This window comes from Danio aesculapii, chromosome 5 (assembly GCF_903798145.1).
Source record: "Danio aesculapii chromosome 5, fDanAes4.1, whole genome shotgun sequence".
NCBI classification, from domain to species: domain Eukaryota; kingdom Metazoa; phylum Chordata; class Actinopteri; order Cypriniformes; family Danionidae; genus Danio; species Danio aesculapii.
The window spans coordinates 35,094,435-35,114,739 of NC_079439.1; the positions used below are offsets into that span (position 1 = coordinate 35,094,435).

Sequence of the window (20,305 nt, forward strand, 5' to 3'; positions counted from 1 at the left end):
TAAAAGTTATAACAAACTAAATTTATGCACAACATAAATAAAAAAAATTTTAAATGTAATTTTGTTTCCTAATGTTCAATAAAATATTTTCAGAATTCTGAGGTCTAAATCAAGGTTAATATTTATTTTGAGGGTAACTACACCTTTAATTTCTAGACCATTTTAAAATGCTACATAAAAAAACTGTTCAATAAAATAATTTCAGAATTCTGATGTCTAAATCAAGGTTAATATTTATTTTGAGGGTAACTACACCTTTAATTTCAAGACTATTTTAAAATGCTATATAAAAAAACTGTAATTTTTTGGTGTTATTTATTTAAACAACACTCACAATGAGATACTAATCTAAAAGTCTTCTGAAAATCAAACCAAAACAGAATATTTTTTACAAATGCAATGTAGCATGAACAATATTAAATTAAAGACAATCAGAAAGTCTCAAAGTTTTAAAAGCTATAATAAACAACATTTATGCATAACATAATTTTATGCATAAAACATGAAAACATGGAGAACTTTTAAACAAATGTTATTGTAAGGATGTAAGGAAGAAAATTAAACCATAATGCTAAATTAATTTGTTAAACATTTTTTTTTTATTTTTGGATAGATTTGTTGATTTTACTGAATGACTATAGCTTTACATGGACACTTAGTGAAAATTATGACTTGTTTAAAAGTATTTAAGATCCATAACAGCATATTTCAGTGAATTTATTTAAGGTCTTAAATTTAGTTTTTAAAAGTTAAGACATTAAGATCGCGTGGACACCCTGAAAAAAAAGATTTTTTAACCTTGTGAACACAAAATATTTTATTTTGAAAACCATTTCAAATATTTTGGAGCAGTAAACATGTCAGGCTGCTCTCTTCATTAGTTTCAAAAACACAGATTTCTTTACAATTTAAAATAGCATCTTTGGATACTGTTTTTTGTCTGCTGGCGATACAGTTTTCTACAAAAGCTGAAAAAAAAAAAATAATAAAAATCTTACACATACCTTACGAACGGTATAGCAAAAAATGTTGCCAGTTTTAAAACCTTGACTTTTCCAAATTGTGGTATACCTTCAAAACGGTTATGCCTAGTAGGCAGCAAAAACAGTACCACTGACAGAACTCCAGCCTGCACATACCCCCAAAATATTTGAGTTTCTCTGTTATGTTAAACACAAAGAAGAAATTTTGAAGAAACCATTGAAATCCATACTATCGAGAATAAAAATACTGTAGAAGACAATTGCTACCAGGTCTTCTTTTTTTTCTCTCTTTATTTACAATTTTATAAAACATCCTTATACAATCTTATTAAACAAATTGTAGTGTACACATTTCTGTAACGTTCTTATAATGTGAGTGTGCAACATGCAATGCAACATCTGGCTAATATTTTCACAGTGTCATTAAACTTCATAAAGCATGTCAGTCAAACAGCTTTCAACTGCAACATAACACAGTCATGTAGATTAAACCAATATTCTTTGTTAAGCATCAGATTTAAGTTTTAATTGATCGTAAGTGAAATCTTATGCATGATAAAAGAAAAGCTATTTTTAAATAACTATATGAGAACGTCATGTGATCACAGAAATGTCATGTTTAGAATACAAATGTTAATGTATTTGGTGTGGATGCCAAAACAGTTATATAATCATGCCTGTTGGTGCAGTAAAGCCTTTATCTCTTTTATTTTGTATCATATTTTGCACACGACGCAGAGCATTTGTACACAGATATGGAAAATCTGATTTAATGTTGTTGCAGCTCTAGTAAATAATTGAGTGGTGGTGTGCAATTTCATGCCCTGTTAATAGGCAACTATCGAGCAGGTCTGTCAAACAGGTCATGGATGTTGACAGTCAATATCCAGAGGCGGATCATGGTCCCACGAGGTCTTCACGCAAGATTTCTGCAGGATCTCATCATCCTTATTTCTGCATTAAACCACAAAACAAAAATTCTCTACCAGTTTTTCATTTTGTGAAAGCACCCGAGAAAGCTGGGTTAAGTATATCTGCCAGAAATTAAATGAAGCCAATATCAATTATAGGCTGCCAGGAGGGAATCAATGGGAAAGGACTGGAAATGTATTTAATACATTTAACAATGTTTGCTATTAAACTAGATGTTATTTTATTTAGCCATTATAAAATTAAATAATAGCTAAATCAAATAACATTTTCTAGTTGAACAAATTATGTCTGCCGGGTACAGACTGAATCGCCATTATATCGTCAAATACAGGTTGACACAATAAACCTGAGGCTACTGAGTAACTATATTGATCAAAAGAGATAAGCGAGGGGGAGTGATTGGGGGGTTGCTGATAGACTAAAAGCATCCACTCTGGAAAACCACCATCTGCCTTACCATCCTCTTTAAATGAACTATGTTGTGCACATGAAACGTAACATGTAAATAACATACGAAATTGAATGGGAGAATGGCCAATCATCAGCTGAGGTGTGAAGTGCACAAATAGGTTTTACCATTTTTAATGCTACTTACAGTTTTTTCCAACAGCTTACACACGTTTTCTACACACCATTCTCAAAACTGCACTCCTTCAAAATGTAACACTGCATTCAAAATGCCATAAACACTTGTCAAAATAAAGCATTTGCATCAAATGGCAAACATTTCTTTTATAATAGTAAATTTCTGGGTACACCATGTCAACACTGTTGTTCTAAAGGTGCTTTCACACCTAGACTTTTGTTTCGAAACCTGGCGCATTTCCCTAGTTAGCGGGGTTCGTTTGGCATATGTGAATCAAGCAATCGCGCTCCGATCCGCGTCAAAACAATCGGTCCGAGATCGCTTGAATGACGTGGTGACAGCTCAATTGAAACAAACTCTGGAGCGGACCGATTGTAGTGAGAAAGCAAAACGATCCGAGCCCGGCTATATCACAGTGTATATATACAGCTATATGAAGAGAGACTTATGAGTAGGGTGGGATGTCATTCCTACCGGTAAATGTGCGTTTCATGTCAAATACGAAAGCGAAAGCATGCTAACTATTAACGAGAGCCGTTTATTCATTAGGTAAACTGACCAAACTGCAGTCTTGGTTTAGCGGTTATTGCTCTCTATAATGTAAAGCCTATAATGCATAATTCTAGCCAAGGGAGAGTCTTACCTCTGATTTATACTTGGTGACGATGTCTGTGGGTGTCACCATTCTAAATTAAAGCGCAGCTTTTCGCTTATAATGTCTTATTGCTCTTTGCCATAAATTTAAATAAGGATGCATGACAGCTGAGCGGGACTCTGCAAAAAAAACGTGAAACTCTGACCAATGTAAGGAGAGTTAACTCACATGTGACTTGTTTTAGCTCTTTTGGTCCGTTTAGAAACTTTGCCATGTGAAAGCGAACCGCACCAAGAACAAAGTGCAACATTGTAACAATTTTAATCCATGTTTCGGAACAAAACAGGTATGAAAGCACCCTAAATCTAAAGCCTTAGACTCTTTCATGGGCTTATATCTATATACAATGTTTACTACAGTGAAAATAAGCTGCTGATGGGAGTGACAAGTACACTGTAAACACCAATCACATGACGAAAACAGAAAATATTCATTAGGCCAAAGATTACTGTTAGATACAGTAGCATACAACAAAACCATAAAAATACTGCATGTAAAAAAAAAACACACACGTAAAGTAAAAGTATATTCTCCAGAATACAGTAAAAACAGAGTGTGGGGTCTCAGGTGGGAAAAGTGTTAATTGCCTGCAGAAGCATCATGCGGGCATAGGGTTGGCCATCATACGCTTTACAGAGCCAGGCTGGGAATAATTTCTCTATTCTTTTCTAGAGGAATGGAGAATTTGGGATTTAGAAAAGGCGAATATGCGGTAGGTACAAAATTACTTTATTAATTGGCCCAGAACAGCCCAGTGTTTCATCACCTTTGACATATTTAGGCCTGTACAACAGTAAAGCAGTGACTGGATAGTGATTAGTGATTAGTAATTGATTCCACATTTGAGGAGTGTGTGCGTGTGTGCGTGTGAATAAGTATAGCATTTTGATTGGTTGTGTTTAGAAAAGGAAAGCAAGTCACGTCCTGTTAGATATTTGTGTTTTAGGTAGAGCATTGTGTGTAGGTGTTTTGAAAAAAGTGCTTTGTGCAGTTGAAAACCGAGTTCAAGGCTGAGAACTAGCTTCTGGTTTTAGAGATTTGCTGTGTAAATTATTCTAAATGATTTGAGTGGATGAGTTAATGAATGGGCGCTAATTCAAGCGTGGAGTTTGCATGTTCTCCCCATGTTCGTGTGGGTTTCCTCCGGGTGCACCGGTTTCCCCCACAGACCAAAAACATGCGGTATATTTGAATTGAACAAGCTAAATTGGCCATAGTGTATGTGTTTGAATTCAGGAGTTTATGGGTGTTTCCCAGTGTTGGGTTGCGGCTGGCAGGGTATTCGCTGCATAAAACATGTGCTGGATAATTTCTGGATAAGTTGGCGGTTCATTCCACTGTGGAGACCCCTGATTGATAAAAGGACTAAGCCAATGAAGATTTTCATATTTATTTATTCATGACACGTCACAAAACAAGCTTATCTCAAACTTGTATGATTAACTTTATCAAAAATGTCCAGAAAAAAATAAAGATATATAAATGATGTATAGCTAAGGCCCATTGTTAGGCTAGATTTGTTCTAAATTCATTTTAACCCATGACTTCTCAGGGCTTACCGCTTTTATAAAGCATTCATTCAACATAAAGTTTAACTAATGTGTTCACAAAGACAGCATATTTATAATATACACATTTGAAATTATTTGATAAATTTAGCAACGGGGCCCCTGCCTCAAAGCAATACTTGACAGCCTATACCCCTTGAATGTTTGCTATTTATTTGTTTATGTAATTATTTCAATTCAACCACTTGAGTTGTTAGACCTGAACATTAAATGTTCTCAGAAATGAGGATAAAATTATTAGATTAAAGCAGGACATGCAGAACAGGGGCGAAAAATCCCCTGAATTGAAAGGGTACAGTACCATTGCCAACCAGCGGGGGGTGCAGGGGGATTGTAATGACTTTCCTAATTGCTTACAAAGACTGACATAATGATCCAGTTGTGTCTTCCATGGGTTCACCCAAAACAATGACATCTAAGGCTTCCATTCCAGTGTCAAACATGTTCAGACACGTACCGCACAAAGAATAATTAAGACATCTGAGTATTCCTTTCCATTCTACTGTGGAGATTTTTGACTTCACAGGAGATATTTGCAAACTACGCACTAGGCTAGACGAATAATTGGGCCTGAATCTGCAGAGGCTCAGAGGTCAAGTAGCCCTCGACACCTCAGAGATCTCATTTAAATGTAATTACATCTGCATGCAGTAAATGATAAGCAGCAAACACATAAAAGCCCATGTGGCTGCTTTGTAAGACTGCATTTCAAATGGAGAGTTAAAAAGAACTACCGAATACCACCTGCTGTTGATTGCTAATGATTCACTTCCTGCAAACGGCACATAATGTGAGCCTCAATTTGAAACGATTGCTAACAGACTGCTTTTCAATCATGTGCTTTCCCCCTCACAATATCATTACAACTTCATACCAATTACAGAGAGAGTATTAAATGCTGTTAAATCTTCTCTGACGATAAAACATTCCCTTTAAACAGAGCCTTTTCGCATTATATGTTGTCTGGAGTTTTAATATCCTGGAGCCTTTAAATAAAGCCTTGATCTAGACCTCAGCTTAATACTTCCAATATTAAACTGGCCTCAATATAAGCCTATGGTCTGAAAATAATTTAAGTCTGGATTTGTGCACAGAATTCTGGCTTTTTAATAAAAAAAAAACAAACATCACAGCTAAAGTTTATAGCCTCAAGTAGGAAATTAGCACTTGACAAAATGTCTTATATATACTTGAGAACATTTAATACTTGAGATCTGAAGTAGCAGTAGCAATAAAGATAAGGTACATGTGAGCACAGTATGTAGTTTCACATCTGGAGTCCAGACTGTGTTTGATCAGATACACACGCTCACTCACTCACTCACACACACACACACACACACACGCACACGCACGCACGCATGCGCACGCACGCGCACGCGCACGCGCACGCACACGCACACGCACACACAGATCTAATACTCACAGTGACTCTGAAGGGTGTTGCAGCAGCGGCGGCTGTGGGCTCCATTGTGGGTGGGACTTTGTCAGGGGCGGAGCCTGGTATGCTACGTCTCCGCCCTGTTCTCTCAGGTGGAGAGTCTGTGAGACAGAGAGAGATGTCTTATTTACTACGAAACATCTTGTTACACGTCAAACCCTTCAACCCTGCTTATTTGTTTACATTATTTATACATACATATATATATATATATATATATATATATATATATATATATATATATATATATATATATATATTTATTTATTTATTTTATCTTTGTCGATCGTGCTACCCACTGCCCCAACTCCTTATATTTTAAAGTGTCATTTATTGCTGTCAGTAACTAAATAATAATAAACAAACAAAATGGACTATTGTTATCTTTAGACTATTAAAAATAATTGAATAATTTTACACTGAAAACAAATGACAGAACAAGGAATAAACAAATACATAAAAATAACAATACATTTAAAAAAGTATTTGTCTAATGTAAATCCAAGCATTATATTAGCTAAGTATTTGCCTTTTAAAGAGAACAAATGTAGTCAAAGGCTGCTGAACCACTGTCTCAAATGCACTTTTGATCAACTATATTATGAACTTGTTTGGTATTCCATTTTGTATACATATATTTTCTCTTTGGAGTAAAAATGTGTAGGCCAGCGATTCCCAACCTTTTCTTGCCTGAGATGACCTTTCCCCCTGGAAAACATTGTAAGGGCCCCCTCCACATTTAATGATATTATCGCTTATATAAGTTTGCAGTAAGGATGACAAAAAAAGGTTGTTTTCAAACAAACTTTATGTTTATTACTATATCTAGATATGTTAATGCACAAGCAAAACATCAGTAGGCCTTTTTCAAGGTTCATACACATTTTTACTACTAAAATTCCATGACTTTTCCAAAAGTTTCAAGTAAATTTTCATGACCTATTATTTCATGCAATGTCTACATATGTGTGGTAAAAAAAAAACAATGAATGTTCAACTTTATTACAGCATATCATAAAACACGCAACAACCTATTGAGTTGATTTAGATAATGCTTACACGACACTAATAATGTGAGAGTATGTAATTGGCCAAGGACAGAACAGAAGTAAATAACCTATATTCGACTATACAGATATCTGTTTTCCATGACTTTTCCAAAACTTTGTGGGTTTTTCTGTTTTTTCAAAACTTTTCCAGGCCTTCCATGACCATATGAATCCTGCCACTTGCATTGGGTGCACCTTGTGGTATGGGGATGAGTCTGCAAATGTCTTATTAATTTGCATAGCCTCATGCATTCTCTAGCAAGAACTTTGACGCAGATAATGCACTGTGGCTGGGTCAGGGACTTTGTTTTTAAAAAATGGAATAAAACAATCTTGTTATTTCCTGCATTAGGTGGTTTCAGTATTGCTAGTGCTGTGACCCGAAATGTTTGGAGCTTCCTCACCTGGGTCCAGCATGCTTGGGTCATTGCTATTGCTAAATTTGTAATTTGTCTTCCACAAAAAGCTGCTGATTCACCTTCAGCAGCTTATTGGGGAAGACAAATTACAAATTTGTCCATTTTTTGGTCAGCTAGGGTATAAAATGAACTAAGGCACCATGGTCATTCTCCTAATTGTCCAGTGCTAACATTTTTTTTAAATATGACGCGACACCCCACAGAGCTCGCTGAGGCCCCCTTGTGGGCCCGGACCCGCCTGCTGAGAACCACTGGTGTAGGCTATATTTCATACAAAGCATAAAGCTGATTGGTCAGTTCTTATCACATAACTCGAGTGTACGTCATTCCCAATATGCACGCAAGAAAAGAAATAATCTTGAACACGCTAAGGACGTGACATGTGAATAGCCCTTAGTTACCAGCCTTGGCCAAAGTTAATCCAGTGTGTGTGTGTATTAGCCTTTGAGAAGCCTTTACGATTAATTAAGAGTTTAATAGTGAAATTGGATAATCTTTGCTTCCCTACATCATATGTGAGATGTGGCACAAGTAAATAAAAAAAAAGCTTATGTTGCAAGACAAATTTGTTTATTTGGCAAATTTCACACAAACTTTTTTCCCCAATAAGCTTCATATCAGCCAAGGATAAACCCACAAGTACATATGGCAGCATCTTGTCCAAGTGGATGTAGATTGTGAAACTCAGTAACAGTGTGTAATTAAATACCACAGAAGCACCAGCACATGCACTCACTGAGTAATCTGTCACAGTCATAATGTAAAATGTGTGTCATAGACCTCCTTATCTCTTCATAAAGTCATCAAAACCTTTACATCATTATGCCTACATTGTGCAAATAACCTAAACCTCCTGACTGCACTTTACTGGCCTTCAGGAGAACACTGGTGTTCACATTGCTGGAGAAAAATGAAGCCTCGCTGACTGCTTCATTCAATCAGTGGCAGCACAGGAACAGAGATCTAGAAAGAGATTACGTTAAGTGTTTCACTCTGATCTCCCTACAACACACTGATCCTACCACAAGACACTGCCTGAGCAAAGTCTTCAGTCACAACTTATTTTACCACGCACTCGTGCACACACACACACACACACACACACTGGCGGAAGAACAGGAGTATGAATTCTTTTCAAGCATCGTTTCACCCAATTTCCCAAATTTCTACCATCTGGTGAGCTGTGTGGACAGGGAAATAACATGGACATAAACCGTACTGCAGGTTAACATTTAGAGGGAAAGTACTGTATCTGCTGTTCCAAATGAGAACGGTGGGAAATGATATGGGCGATATTAGAAAAATTCTTTATGAGTATTTTTAGTTCACGGTAATGATATTCATCACAATAGAGTTATTTATACATTTATTTTTTAAGAAAATCCAAAACAGAAATCTGATATATGGCAAAATATGTAAATTACATAAGACAAACAAGTTCATGCTATGTTTTCACATAAAAATAATTTCATTTATTTAAAAGTTAGCACTTTCTCCTCACGGCTGGAGGGTCGCTGGTTCAAGTCCTGGCTGGGCCAGAAGGCAATTCTGTGTTTGCTTGTTCTCCTCATGTCTATGCTATGTACTGTAGGTGATTTAGGTTAACTAAATTGGCCATAGTGAATGAATTGGTGTTTTGGCTGGAATGGCATCCGCTGTATAAAACATATGCCAGATTGACTGACGGTTCATTCCGCTGTGGCACCCCGTGATAAATCAGGAACTAAGCCGAAGGATAGTGATTGAGCTTTTTACAAAGATACAAAAATTATTCAAGAATTCACACTTAGTTGATGATTGATAAGGTAAATGTGTGTTTGGCATGCTGTCCAAGGAGAGAGAGCCCTGAGCTTAGAGGATCGTCAAGCAAGGGGCTCCCTTCCGTTTAGGAGGGAGAGAGGGGAGTCTAAGCTCAGGTAGGAAAGAGGGGAAGGAGTCAAGGTGGATGGGGGATTCTTCAAGACAAAGATGGCTAAGGTAAGGAAATCCGGCTATTTATGTGTGTTTGGATTCATCTGGTATATTGTGTGATTGTTAATGCGAGATCAGCCCTGGTCAATCATAAGCAAGTGATCCTCTCGAAATTTGTTTCTAAAAACTTCACCTAAATAAAAGACAGATGATGATTTTGCCACTGCAATGTGAAATTGTGCAATGGAGGCAAGGATTGTTGAGCTTTGGCAGCAACAATTCTGCCTTTACAATGTTTTCTGATGACAAGACAGTCAATTCAAAACATGCCGCCTTGGTAGCCACTGTTTATTTACACTCTTGCTTCTGGAAGTCAGTTGCTAGTTCTGACTTCAAGTACAGCAAGTACATCCTATTAAAGAGGGAAAACAATGCACAGGATGCATCTCGGAGTCTGACAGTTGTTGTCCACAACACAAAAATTATTTAAAAATGTCAACATGTCTGCAGTACACTCATTTGAATGCTTAACATGTCTCAAATATTCTTATTTTTCAGTGATTCTACATAAAATGTACATAAACCTTTAGTAGAACAGAAATCTCCCATCAGTGTTCTTTATTGAACCCTGTTGCACCATTATTTCACAGTATGTTCAGATTTTACATTACACGCAGTTATTACATCATGAATTGCTACAAACCCTCAATGCTAGCATTTACTAGCAATGTAAACATACATTTGCCTGCAATGGTCTATAAATCATTAAAATTGCTTACATTATCATTTATGAATGTTGCTGTGTCTATTTTGTTCGCAGAACTATGATCAACGATGGCATACTATAATATGTCAATAATATTTAGTCACCAACAAACATTTAACCCATTATAGGGAACTCATTGAAATACTCAGAAACTCTAAAAGTGTTACTGAGGGTTATTAGAATACATTTATGACTTAAAATAAATATAAAACAAATCAAATACAAATAAAAATTAACTTAAATTAAATATAAAATAGTAATGATTGTCAATGAAGTTACCATACTCTATATGGTTCCTCGCCCAATAAATAGTTAAGAGCAATAATGTTCTAATGAACCGATGGCATCTTGTTTCCCTTATAAACAATGGCGTGATGATTGTACTCCTGTAGTCATCCCTGAAGGTCACAACATACTGTACAAAAACACTGACGTTACCCAGAGTGCCTGGTTACCCTAGTACACATGACCACATCTTTTCCCTTAATATGATTGAAAAAGCAGCAAGTGGAAGTGAAAGGTCTCACATTATCCCCCTAAAAACCCTTCCAGTGACCGATTAGTAACCTTCAATCAAGTCAAGCATTTTCCATCAAGCCCAGTGGCGATGTGTAATGAGGATTGAACAGCGAGGAGCAGTGTTGTTAGATCCGGGAGAGATGTCTTCACTTTCTCTCAGTGTGTGAGTGTCTGCTTGTTAAAGATATAAGTTGTGAAGGAGCGCAGCTGTGAGAGCGAGTGTGTGCTCATATGCAGAAACTGTCCTTCTGGCTGCTATTTGTGTGGCTCTAGATGAATGTGAAGCTTCATTTAGTCCATCTTGGCTCAGAAGAAAATAGTTCTACAAGTGTCGAGCACCTGTATACTCAGGTACTCAAGTAGGTGCACAAACGAATATGCAATATGGGTTTATAACAGAAACTGCAGATGTCAGATGACTTTGGTTTAGGATTGATTAGATTGACACATGTGAAATCAACTTGTGCTACTATTTGCTATCAGCAAATTAAGGAATTCATAAAATCCTCTGAAGTTCAAGCATTGGTTTCATGTGCAATTAAAAATGTAAAAATCATGGCATCTTTTTTGCTGGTTCATGAGAAAACAATGATCTACATGACAACATTTTTATTTCAAATTGGGAAGTAATGGAATCAGTAGTTGATTAAACAAAACCAAAAATGAGTAAAAACACAGAACTAAAAACTAAATCCATATCCATATCTATAATATTACAATGCTTCCCACAGGTTTGAAATATACGTGCGGTGGTAGTGGGATTGACACATCCTTTTCCCATGACACATAAATGGTTAAATACATGTGACACAAAATATTATGTGATTTTTAACAATACTTTTATTTATTATTAAGTTCAGGTTGTTGTTATTATTAAGTTCAGTTCAAATGTTTATTGGCATGACATTTAGTGCAGTATTGCCAAAGCATTATCGATAGGTGTAAATTACGTAATATATTAACATCATCAAATTAATAACATATACAAATAGGCTATTGATGATTTAGTGTACAACCAAAATAAAACAATCTTTTTCCATTTGGAAAATGACAGTTTGTGTGTGTGTTCTGTTGTTAATATGTTCGCATGTTAAAATAAATCAGTATTTAAAAATTTTAAAATGCAATATTTTATGTGTCAGACACTAAATAGACACGTCAATAATTTATTTTTTAAATTAATTAATATTTTAATATTAATCTGACCAGTTAACTGTTAATATTTGGTATTATAATTCATATAACTATTAATAAAGTATGCACATAAATAATGTATCATTATAAAAAAATGACATAAGATGATTTTGAATGCACATTTTAGAATATATAAATACATTATAGATTTTATTTTGTGTATATAATATAGATTGACCAGTTCTAAAATTATATCCGAAAGTACGAGCAATTTGTGAATAACGTTCTTCTTCTTAATAAAAAAAGTGACATTTTCTTTCAGTGAAAGCCTGTCCTTCGCCACAAGTCATCTTTTTGCGATCACTGAAGTCAAACAGAAGCTCATTTAATTTATCTTTAGATAAAAGGTCAGTGCAGCTGTTTGCTGTTGAATAACTGCTGTTATCTAAACAAAAATTCTCATAACCTCTGAAGAACATTGCAACAAGGCAGGAAGATGTGGCCACCCACACAGAGCAACACCTGCATATGTGCGTCTCTGCCTGAGCTAAACATGTGTTTCCATTAGACCCGGCTGTTCTCACAGACACATGATTGACAGGAACCTTCCCAGTGGACATACAGGACAATCAGCTCACTCCACTGTTCCCAAGCAACCACATCTCAAAGCTGCAGAGAATTCTTTTGCTGTGTCCCAATACGCCTACTTATATTGCCCCCTAAAAGAATGTACTCTTTTTGTGAAGAAATGGTACATAGTTTTGAGTGTGTAACACAAGAGGAGACAAGCTTTGAGACACAATAATTCATCATTAACAGATCTTTCTTGTTTGTTTAGTTACATGCCCTGTCAATCAACTTGTCACATCCTCTACATTTCTGTAAGAATGAATTTCTTGCCATCTGTGGGCCTTTCATAAAGAGAAATAGTCTGTCTGCATAATTATACATTTAAAAGTTAAAGATGCCAAGCGTATAACCTGAAATAAAATACTTTCATCAGGTTAGATATTAAACATCAATCATTCAAACCCCTTTACCTCAACTGTCAGTCTCAGGCATCTGCCATGTTTGTAGTTTTTAATGCTTTTTTACCAGTGTTTATTGTAAGCAGGCTGAGACGTATCACTGGAATACTCTCCTACTGAAACAAGAGCCACTATCAACACACATACACAGGGTCAAAAAACACACTTCCTGAGCTGTGGGCTGGGACACAACGTTTCCAGGTTTTCCTGTGGAGGACATTCCTAAGTTGATCTAACACATACTGTACACATATACTAGCAGCACTGAACAATCTACTCCAAACTTCATCATTGTATCACAACTAATATGACGGTAATATAAATATAAGACATTTATGCCGATGGCTTTAGACAGTGATACTATAGTAAAAACATCCTTAATGTGATGATTTGTGTATGTGGCTTTAAACTAGTTTGATTTGTGGTTTTTAATCAGAGAGTAGAACGCATAAACTGCCTCAGGCATAGCTAATAAATGGTCTTTATGGCATTCAGTTCAAACAAGCAGTGATGTTTCGCCACCTTTACAGTAGATGCATTCAATGATGCATCTCATACGCAACATACTCATTCATTCATTTATTTTATTTTCGGCTTAGTCCCTTTATTAATCTGGGGTCACCACAGCGGAATGAACCGCCAACTTATCCAGCACATGTTACACGCAGTGGATGTCCTTCCAGCAGCAATCTATCACTGGGAAACACCCATACACAATCACACAAATACACTATGGCCAATTTAGCTTACCCAATTCACCTATACAACATGTCTTTGGACTTATGGGAGAAACCAGAGCACCGGAAGAAAATCCACATGAACACGGGTACGCAACATACTGTCATTGCTTATAAGAATGGCATATCAGGTGTGGCAACAGCACAACCGCCAAAAAAATTGGTTGCACTGGGAGGAAAAAGGTCATAAAATGTGACCTTTACAAGCAGTGTGGAGCCCTGATGTGCATACAAAATATTTTTTTCTAAAAGAAGAAAATAAAAGATGACTCTGCATTTATAAAAAATACTTTTTTAGAAATAAAATCAATAATACTTTTAAATAAATAAAATAAATAAATAATACTTTAAGTAAAAAGTTATGTATCTTTGCTAAATAAACATGTATTAATGTCTTCAAAAACTAAAAACTGACAAATAAACAGGAAATGATAAAGTACTGACCCCAAACTTTCGGACGATTGATTTGCAAGTCATTTAATGAATAAGAAATAAATATTAGCAAGTTATAGACTTACTTTACAATACTTGCTTTGAAGAATGGGCATGGGAAGATAACCGGTTTCAAGGTTTACTGCGGTTTGGAAAAGTCAAGGATTTAAAATGGCAAAATGTTCAGTTATACTGTTCCTAAGGTATATGCAAGGTTTTTTATGTGTTTTTTTTTTTAATTTATAAAGAAATCTGTGATTTTGAAACTAATGAAGATAGCAGAAGTCAATGATTTATTTTAATTATTAAGCCTGACATGTTTACTGTTCCAAAATATTATAAATGCTTTTTTAAAAAAACATGTATTTTGTTCAATGGAGGTAAAAGTTTTTTAGTTTTTGTTTTTTTACCCAGACATTTAAAAAGAACTTATTTTAGAGCAGTGATCACAATACTGTGATACTGTGAATTTTTTATCCAAGGTTATCATACCGTTTATAACCTACACCGACTTATACATGCCTATTGAAGAACCAACTCTATGTATAATGCACAGCATGTTTCACTTTTGTTTTATTGGAATGAATAAAATATAATATTATGTTTTAATGTTTAAATCATAACGGTGTATAATTCATCAGTCTCATGATGCATTCCAAATGAGATATATCCACCTTCAAAGAGCAATTTAGAGTGAGAACAATCATGGGCACCATACTGAATAACTGCTTCAAACCAAAGTGCTAATAACTGCCTGCTTCAAAACACCTTTCATTATAAATGAATGCTTATATAATTCTTGATGACACAAAAGTACCCACAACCCCCCCTAACACACAAACACACACACACTGTACATCCTTTCTAAGCTTTCACCCTAAAGGGTAAACCTCAGGCATAGGAAATAATTAACTTATTAACTAGTCTCTGACATAATACTGGCATTTGTTGATGTGCATAGATATATACACTAAATATCGCATACGGAGCCTGAGCATGCATCAAAACCCCCGCCACATTTGTACAGTGCTCCCAGGACAAATGTCATTCAACCGCACTAGTCAAAACTAAAGCCAATGTGAAGATGCTGGACTTTAGCGCTGTGTACAGGTGTAGTAACGAGCAAACAAAGAAAACAAAGCACAGAAGTAGAACATTTCATAAGTAAGATTTAGTTTTTTTACGTTATTGTATGTTACAAACTTTTGTGCCAAACAAGTATTGATGATAATACAGTCTCTTACTGCATTCACGATAAGGTAAAGTAGCACCAACTCGCACTAAATACTAGGCTTTTGCTAGTTTTGTTGAAAAAATACGCAAACAATGTAAATGAAATAAGATGCTGCGGTGCTAGAAACTTGTATTATTGTCGGCTAAGTGAATGAGACTCGAATAGATCAAATTTAACATGGAGAGAGGATAATACATTTCAATGCACACAAACACTCGCTCTTTGACGGCAATGCCCGTGCGATCACTTATTCACCAATGTAGAAAAGTTATGTAAAATTATAATTCTCATAACTTAAAAAAATATTTGCGTACTGACTACCAGAAAAACTCCCGATCATTGATATACAGTTGAATTATTAGCCCCCCTTTGAATGTTTTTTCTTTTTTAAAATATTTCCCAAATGATGTTTCACAGAGCAAGGACATTTTCACAGTATGTCTGATAATATTTTTCTCTACTGGAGAAAGTCTTATTCGTTTCATTTCGGCTAGAATATAAGCAGTTTTTAATTGTTTAAAAAACAATTTAAGGTCAATTTATTAGCCCCTTTAAGCTATATTTGTTTCCAATTGTCTACAGAACAAACCACTATTTTACAATAACTTCACTAATTACCCTAGCCTGCCTAGTTTACTTTAAACTTTAAATGTCACTTTAAGCTGTATAGATAAAAAAATAAACAGGGGGGCTAATAATTCAGGGGGAATAATAATTCTGACTTCAACTGTATATGTATGTATGTATGTGTGTGTGTATATGTATATATATATATATATATATATATATATATATATATATATATATATATAGCGCTACCCTGTACTAAAATGGTGGCTATATTGTACTGAGATGATTAGCATAAGGTGACAATGTGGGATACCAACATTATGAGGGAGAAAAAAAGCATTTTTCAGAGTTTTAAGAACACAACATTTATTCACATATTGTGTTTGTTAAAAAATATATAATTTATTTCCTCAAAGAAAATGTTTAATTTATGTTCGGTGAACGTTTTGTATAATGCACTATAAAGCAATACGTCATCAGTTCATTTTCACAATAGGGATGGTTTTCATATACAAAGGGTGTGTTTGGTTATCGTCTAGTAGTTCCTTTTTCTAATCAAACACAAAGCTGACTGTGCTTGAATGACTTTAAAGCCATGCAAATGAGTGCACACATACGCAAACAAGATTCCCAACTGCCAGCTCTTTGGAAACAGAAAATAAAACATACTATAGTAGTAATCAGCAGCAATGCAGTAAAAAAAAAACCTCACTTTTTTGGTTAAATCAATGTTTCCAAATAGCAGCATCGCATGGTACACAGTATTTGATCACAGTACAGTATTTGAGTTCATCTTATCCGGTTAGTTGTAGTATTTGGTATGCAATGTGGTGCAAAGGATTAAACGAGTCAACAATGATGCATAATGAGTAAAGATGAGTCAGAGATGGAGTGAGATGCACATTACGGGTTCGATCTGTTCACTGCAGGGGTCTGCGGTACATCAGAGTGATCATGATTGAAGCAAATCCAATTTACAAACTACTCACCACATGCCTTCTGCCTAAAACAACTTGCAACAGTGCACTAATAACAGAGAGAGTATATCAGGAGCAGACTGTGCTGTGGATGGAGTTTTCAGAAGCCGCCCAGTTCCTGGATCATCCCTACAAAGTGACTGAACTTGAAACTTTTATATTAGTGGTCAGGGTCCATAGAATTACCACTTCCACTGAGGTACACAGGATATAAGGAAAGGAAACAGCTGAAGTCTTTCAACCCATTACTAAGGCCCTGTTTCCAGTTGGTTTCAACATTATTTTATATAATAATCTGTGTGCATTTAAATACAGCATCAATGTACACTTGAGCTATTTTTACACTGCACAGTATGGTATGGTATGAATCGATACCAACACAGGCTCACTGGGAATATGTGACTATACTTTTGAGAACTAAGAAATATGTGCCCAGGGGTACATAGGCAGCATTTTGGGTGTAAAACAAATACTACGAGGTCGTAGCGCTGACAGATTATCTTCGTATGGACGGCTTTTCTAGCATGACTGGTTTGCTTAGTAGCTCGCCACGTACGGCATTGGACTGGGTTTCGTGGTGAAGGACGGTTTCAGAAACCAGGTAAAACTAAACAAAGCTGCGATAGTCTTTAACTTTTAGATCTTTCTAGGTCTTCTTTTGAAAACATTATTGGTTGGGAAAAAGGATGGGTAGGTCAGTCAATAGCAAGATTATATAAGTCGACAGGCTTCTCTCATGGACACACACAAGAAGGACGTTGACTGACAGAAATGTACACCGCAGTGGATTAACAAGAAATGGCACGCATAAGAAAACGTGTCCCGTAACATTGTCAAAACCATGCACGGCAGCCTAGAATTTATTTGTATTTGTGAAGCCCAGGGTACATATTTCTTGGTTCTCAAAACTGTAACCCTGGGCACATGTCTCCAATGAGCCTGAGCTGTCCAATTCGGCTCAGTTTGCATTTCTATTGCAGTTTAGTACTGCTATAAGTGGGTGGGATTATCAGTATACAGTATTGTTGCAATGCGATTTGACATCATTTTCATTGCAGGTCGTCGCACTGATTCCTCTGCAACCAACAAGAAGAATGGACCTCTCCCACTGACCTTTCATGTGTTTTGTTCTTGTGTTTGTATGAAATCCTTTAGTCATGCGCACCAACAACACAACATTGGTTGCTGATGACTACTTAAATATAGCAGGTTTGGTAGTGATAATTCTCTCAAACTAACAGTGATCAGCAGTTTGTATATCGTCACGTTGTGGTAATGGTACAGCTCGCTTGGAACATCTACCGAGATGTACTAGGTATGGATCGCACTAGAATAGTATCCAAAAGTAAGCTGTACCAAACATGCACAGAAAATGCGCCTTTACTCTTCATTAAGCATTTACTATAACTTGTTTATGTGTGCTTTCTCACAACACATCCTATCACAATCATGTGTGTAGGTGTTCTGTAGGTGGAATTTTTAAGAGAGTTTGAATAAATACAACTGAAAAGCATCTACACTATAAAAGCTATCCGATATAATGAGTTTTTGACTACCTCATGAAGTGAGAAAGAGAGCGAGTCTGTCTGTGTATGTGTAATGTGTGTTCATGCGTGTGTGTGTGTGTGAACGCACTAAAAATTCAAATGGAAGTTTTTGCACAACCTGAACTTTCTGAAATATAAAACACACAGTCTTATTTGCCACAAATAAACAGCAGCAACAGCAAAACACTAACAAACTGTACTGTTCAAAACGTTTTACTGAACAACAACATCAGACAACATCAGACAGAGACAGTGTTCTGTTTGCATATCTGTTTAATCAGCGTTCTTCTCTGTTGTCTATTCACCTCCCTCAATTCCCTTTCTTTATTCCATTTCAGGTCTTCATCGCTCTCTATTTCCCATTCTTTAACCCCATTCTTTCTGACTTTCTAGTCTAGATCTTGAGTTTACTATATATACTGAACATACTATATCTTTAAATATTAATAAAGAGGACACATTCCATTAACACTACAGACGCTTTTATCAGATCACTATTTGACATAACCTTGGCATGTTTTACAGTGGTATTTACCCTAGTTTCCTGTACAAATAGACATGACGCTTAATGGAAACTCCAGCTCAAAGAATTTCAGCCTCAAACATATCAACATTCCCAACAGCATTCAACTGTATTTCCTCTAAATCAAGATAAGTTCAGATGTTTTTAGACTGCATAACGTGAATCAGAGTGTGTGTCCACATCCCAAAACACATTCAGTGTGCTACAACACCAGTCCATGATTAGATATTTTTGGCCTTTTTGTTACTAGGCATAGAACAGAGATTACAGGAAATGATGCGGAGAAGAGGTAGGAATAGGAAAAGTGAGCTAGATTCAACTGGAAGTTGCCTATGCAAGCACCATGATGCCACATATGAAAGCATGTAACAACTGGATATCCATTGGACAACTATTTACTTAAATGAACCGACTACTAGAGATGGCAACAATCATTGAGAAGAAATGACAGAAAATGATAAGAGGAAGAAATGTGAACAGGATTATCAATCTTACATTGGTCACATGATCACCAAAGGGATATGTTACAAATCACATGCAACAACTACTAGACCAATAACAATTACAGTGAGGATACTGTAGGCCATGAAATTCTACTGGCTCAGTAAGTTTTTCAAGCAAGATTCAAACTCAAATTTTCTATATAAACATGATGCCAAACATACCAAAGTGCATACAGCAACTACTACATCACAAATATGACTGCAATTTCAGCAAATAAATGATGTTTTGATGATGTTTAACGTGTGGTAATGCAGTAGTTGCTTCAGGAACATTAGAAGGTATGCTGGAAGAATCAGTACTTTTTAAAGGACTTATTATGTGCCACACAGTTAACAGTTACTGTAGCAGAGACAGCTTATGTTGAAGTAGTGATAGTTAACCCTTATGAACTGTTGGGAAAGTTTTCATCCACTCTGAGGCGATTTTGAGTCTTAATTTGGCCACTGTGTTTCACCTAGCAGAATGATTTTTGGTGACACATCTTATTTTGAGAAAATGCTTTGAATTTTTTTAAGAACTCAACGATACACTCTGGGCAAATTTACTAACCCTTTGATGAAAACATCCACTTAAAGCAAACTGCTATAAAAATGCATCAATTAAATATTTTTTTCAATTTTTTTTTTTTTTTTTTGCATAAATCTGTAAATCAACCTCTGTCCTGATCAAAACTACTGAAAAGCTTTGAGGATTACAGAATTTAAATGCCAAATTTCATAAATTATGTCAATGATTTGGTAAAAAAAAAACCACACAAAATGACATTTTCAATATAAAAAGTAATTGTGG

At 35.7% G+C, this 20,305-nt stretch overlaps 1 protein-coding gene across 4 annotated transcripts in view; it reads right to left on the minus strand.

Annotated features, from left to right (window-relative positions):
- dab2ipb (DAB2 interacting protein b) overlaps nt 1-20,305 on the minus strand; it is a 189,542-nt gene that overhangs the window by 101,724 nt on the left and 67,513 nt on the right. For all 4 annotated transcript variants that reach the window (XM_056458054.1, XM_056458050.1, XM_056458051.1 and 1 more), the window contains one exon: nt 6,152-6,267. In XM_056458054.1, the coding sequence (XP_056314029.1) occupies nt 6,152-6,267 (116 nt within the window). The remainder of the gene's footprint in view (nt 1-6,151; nt 6,268-20,305) is intronic.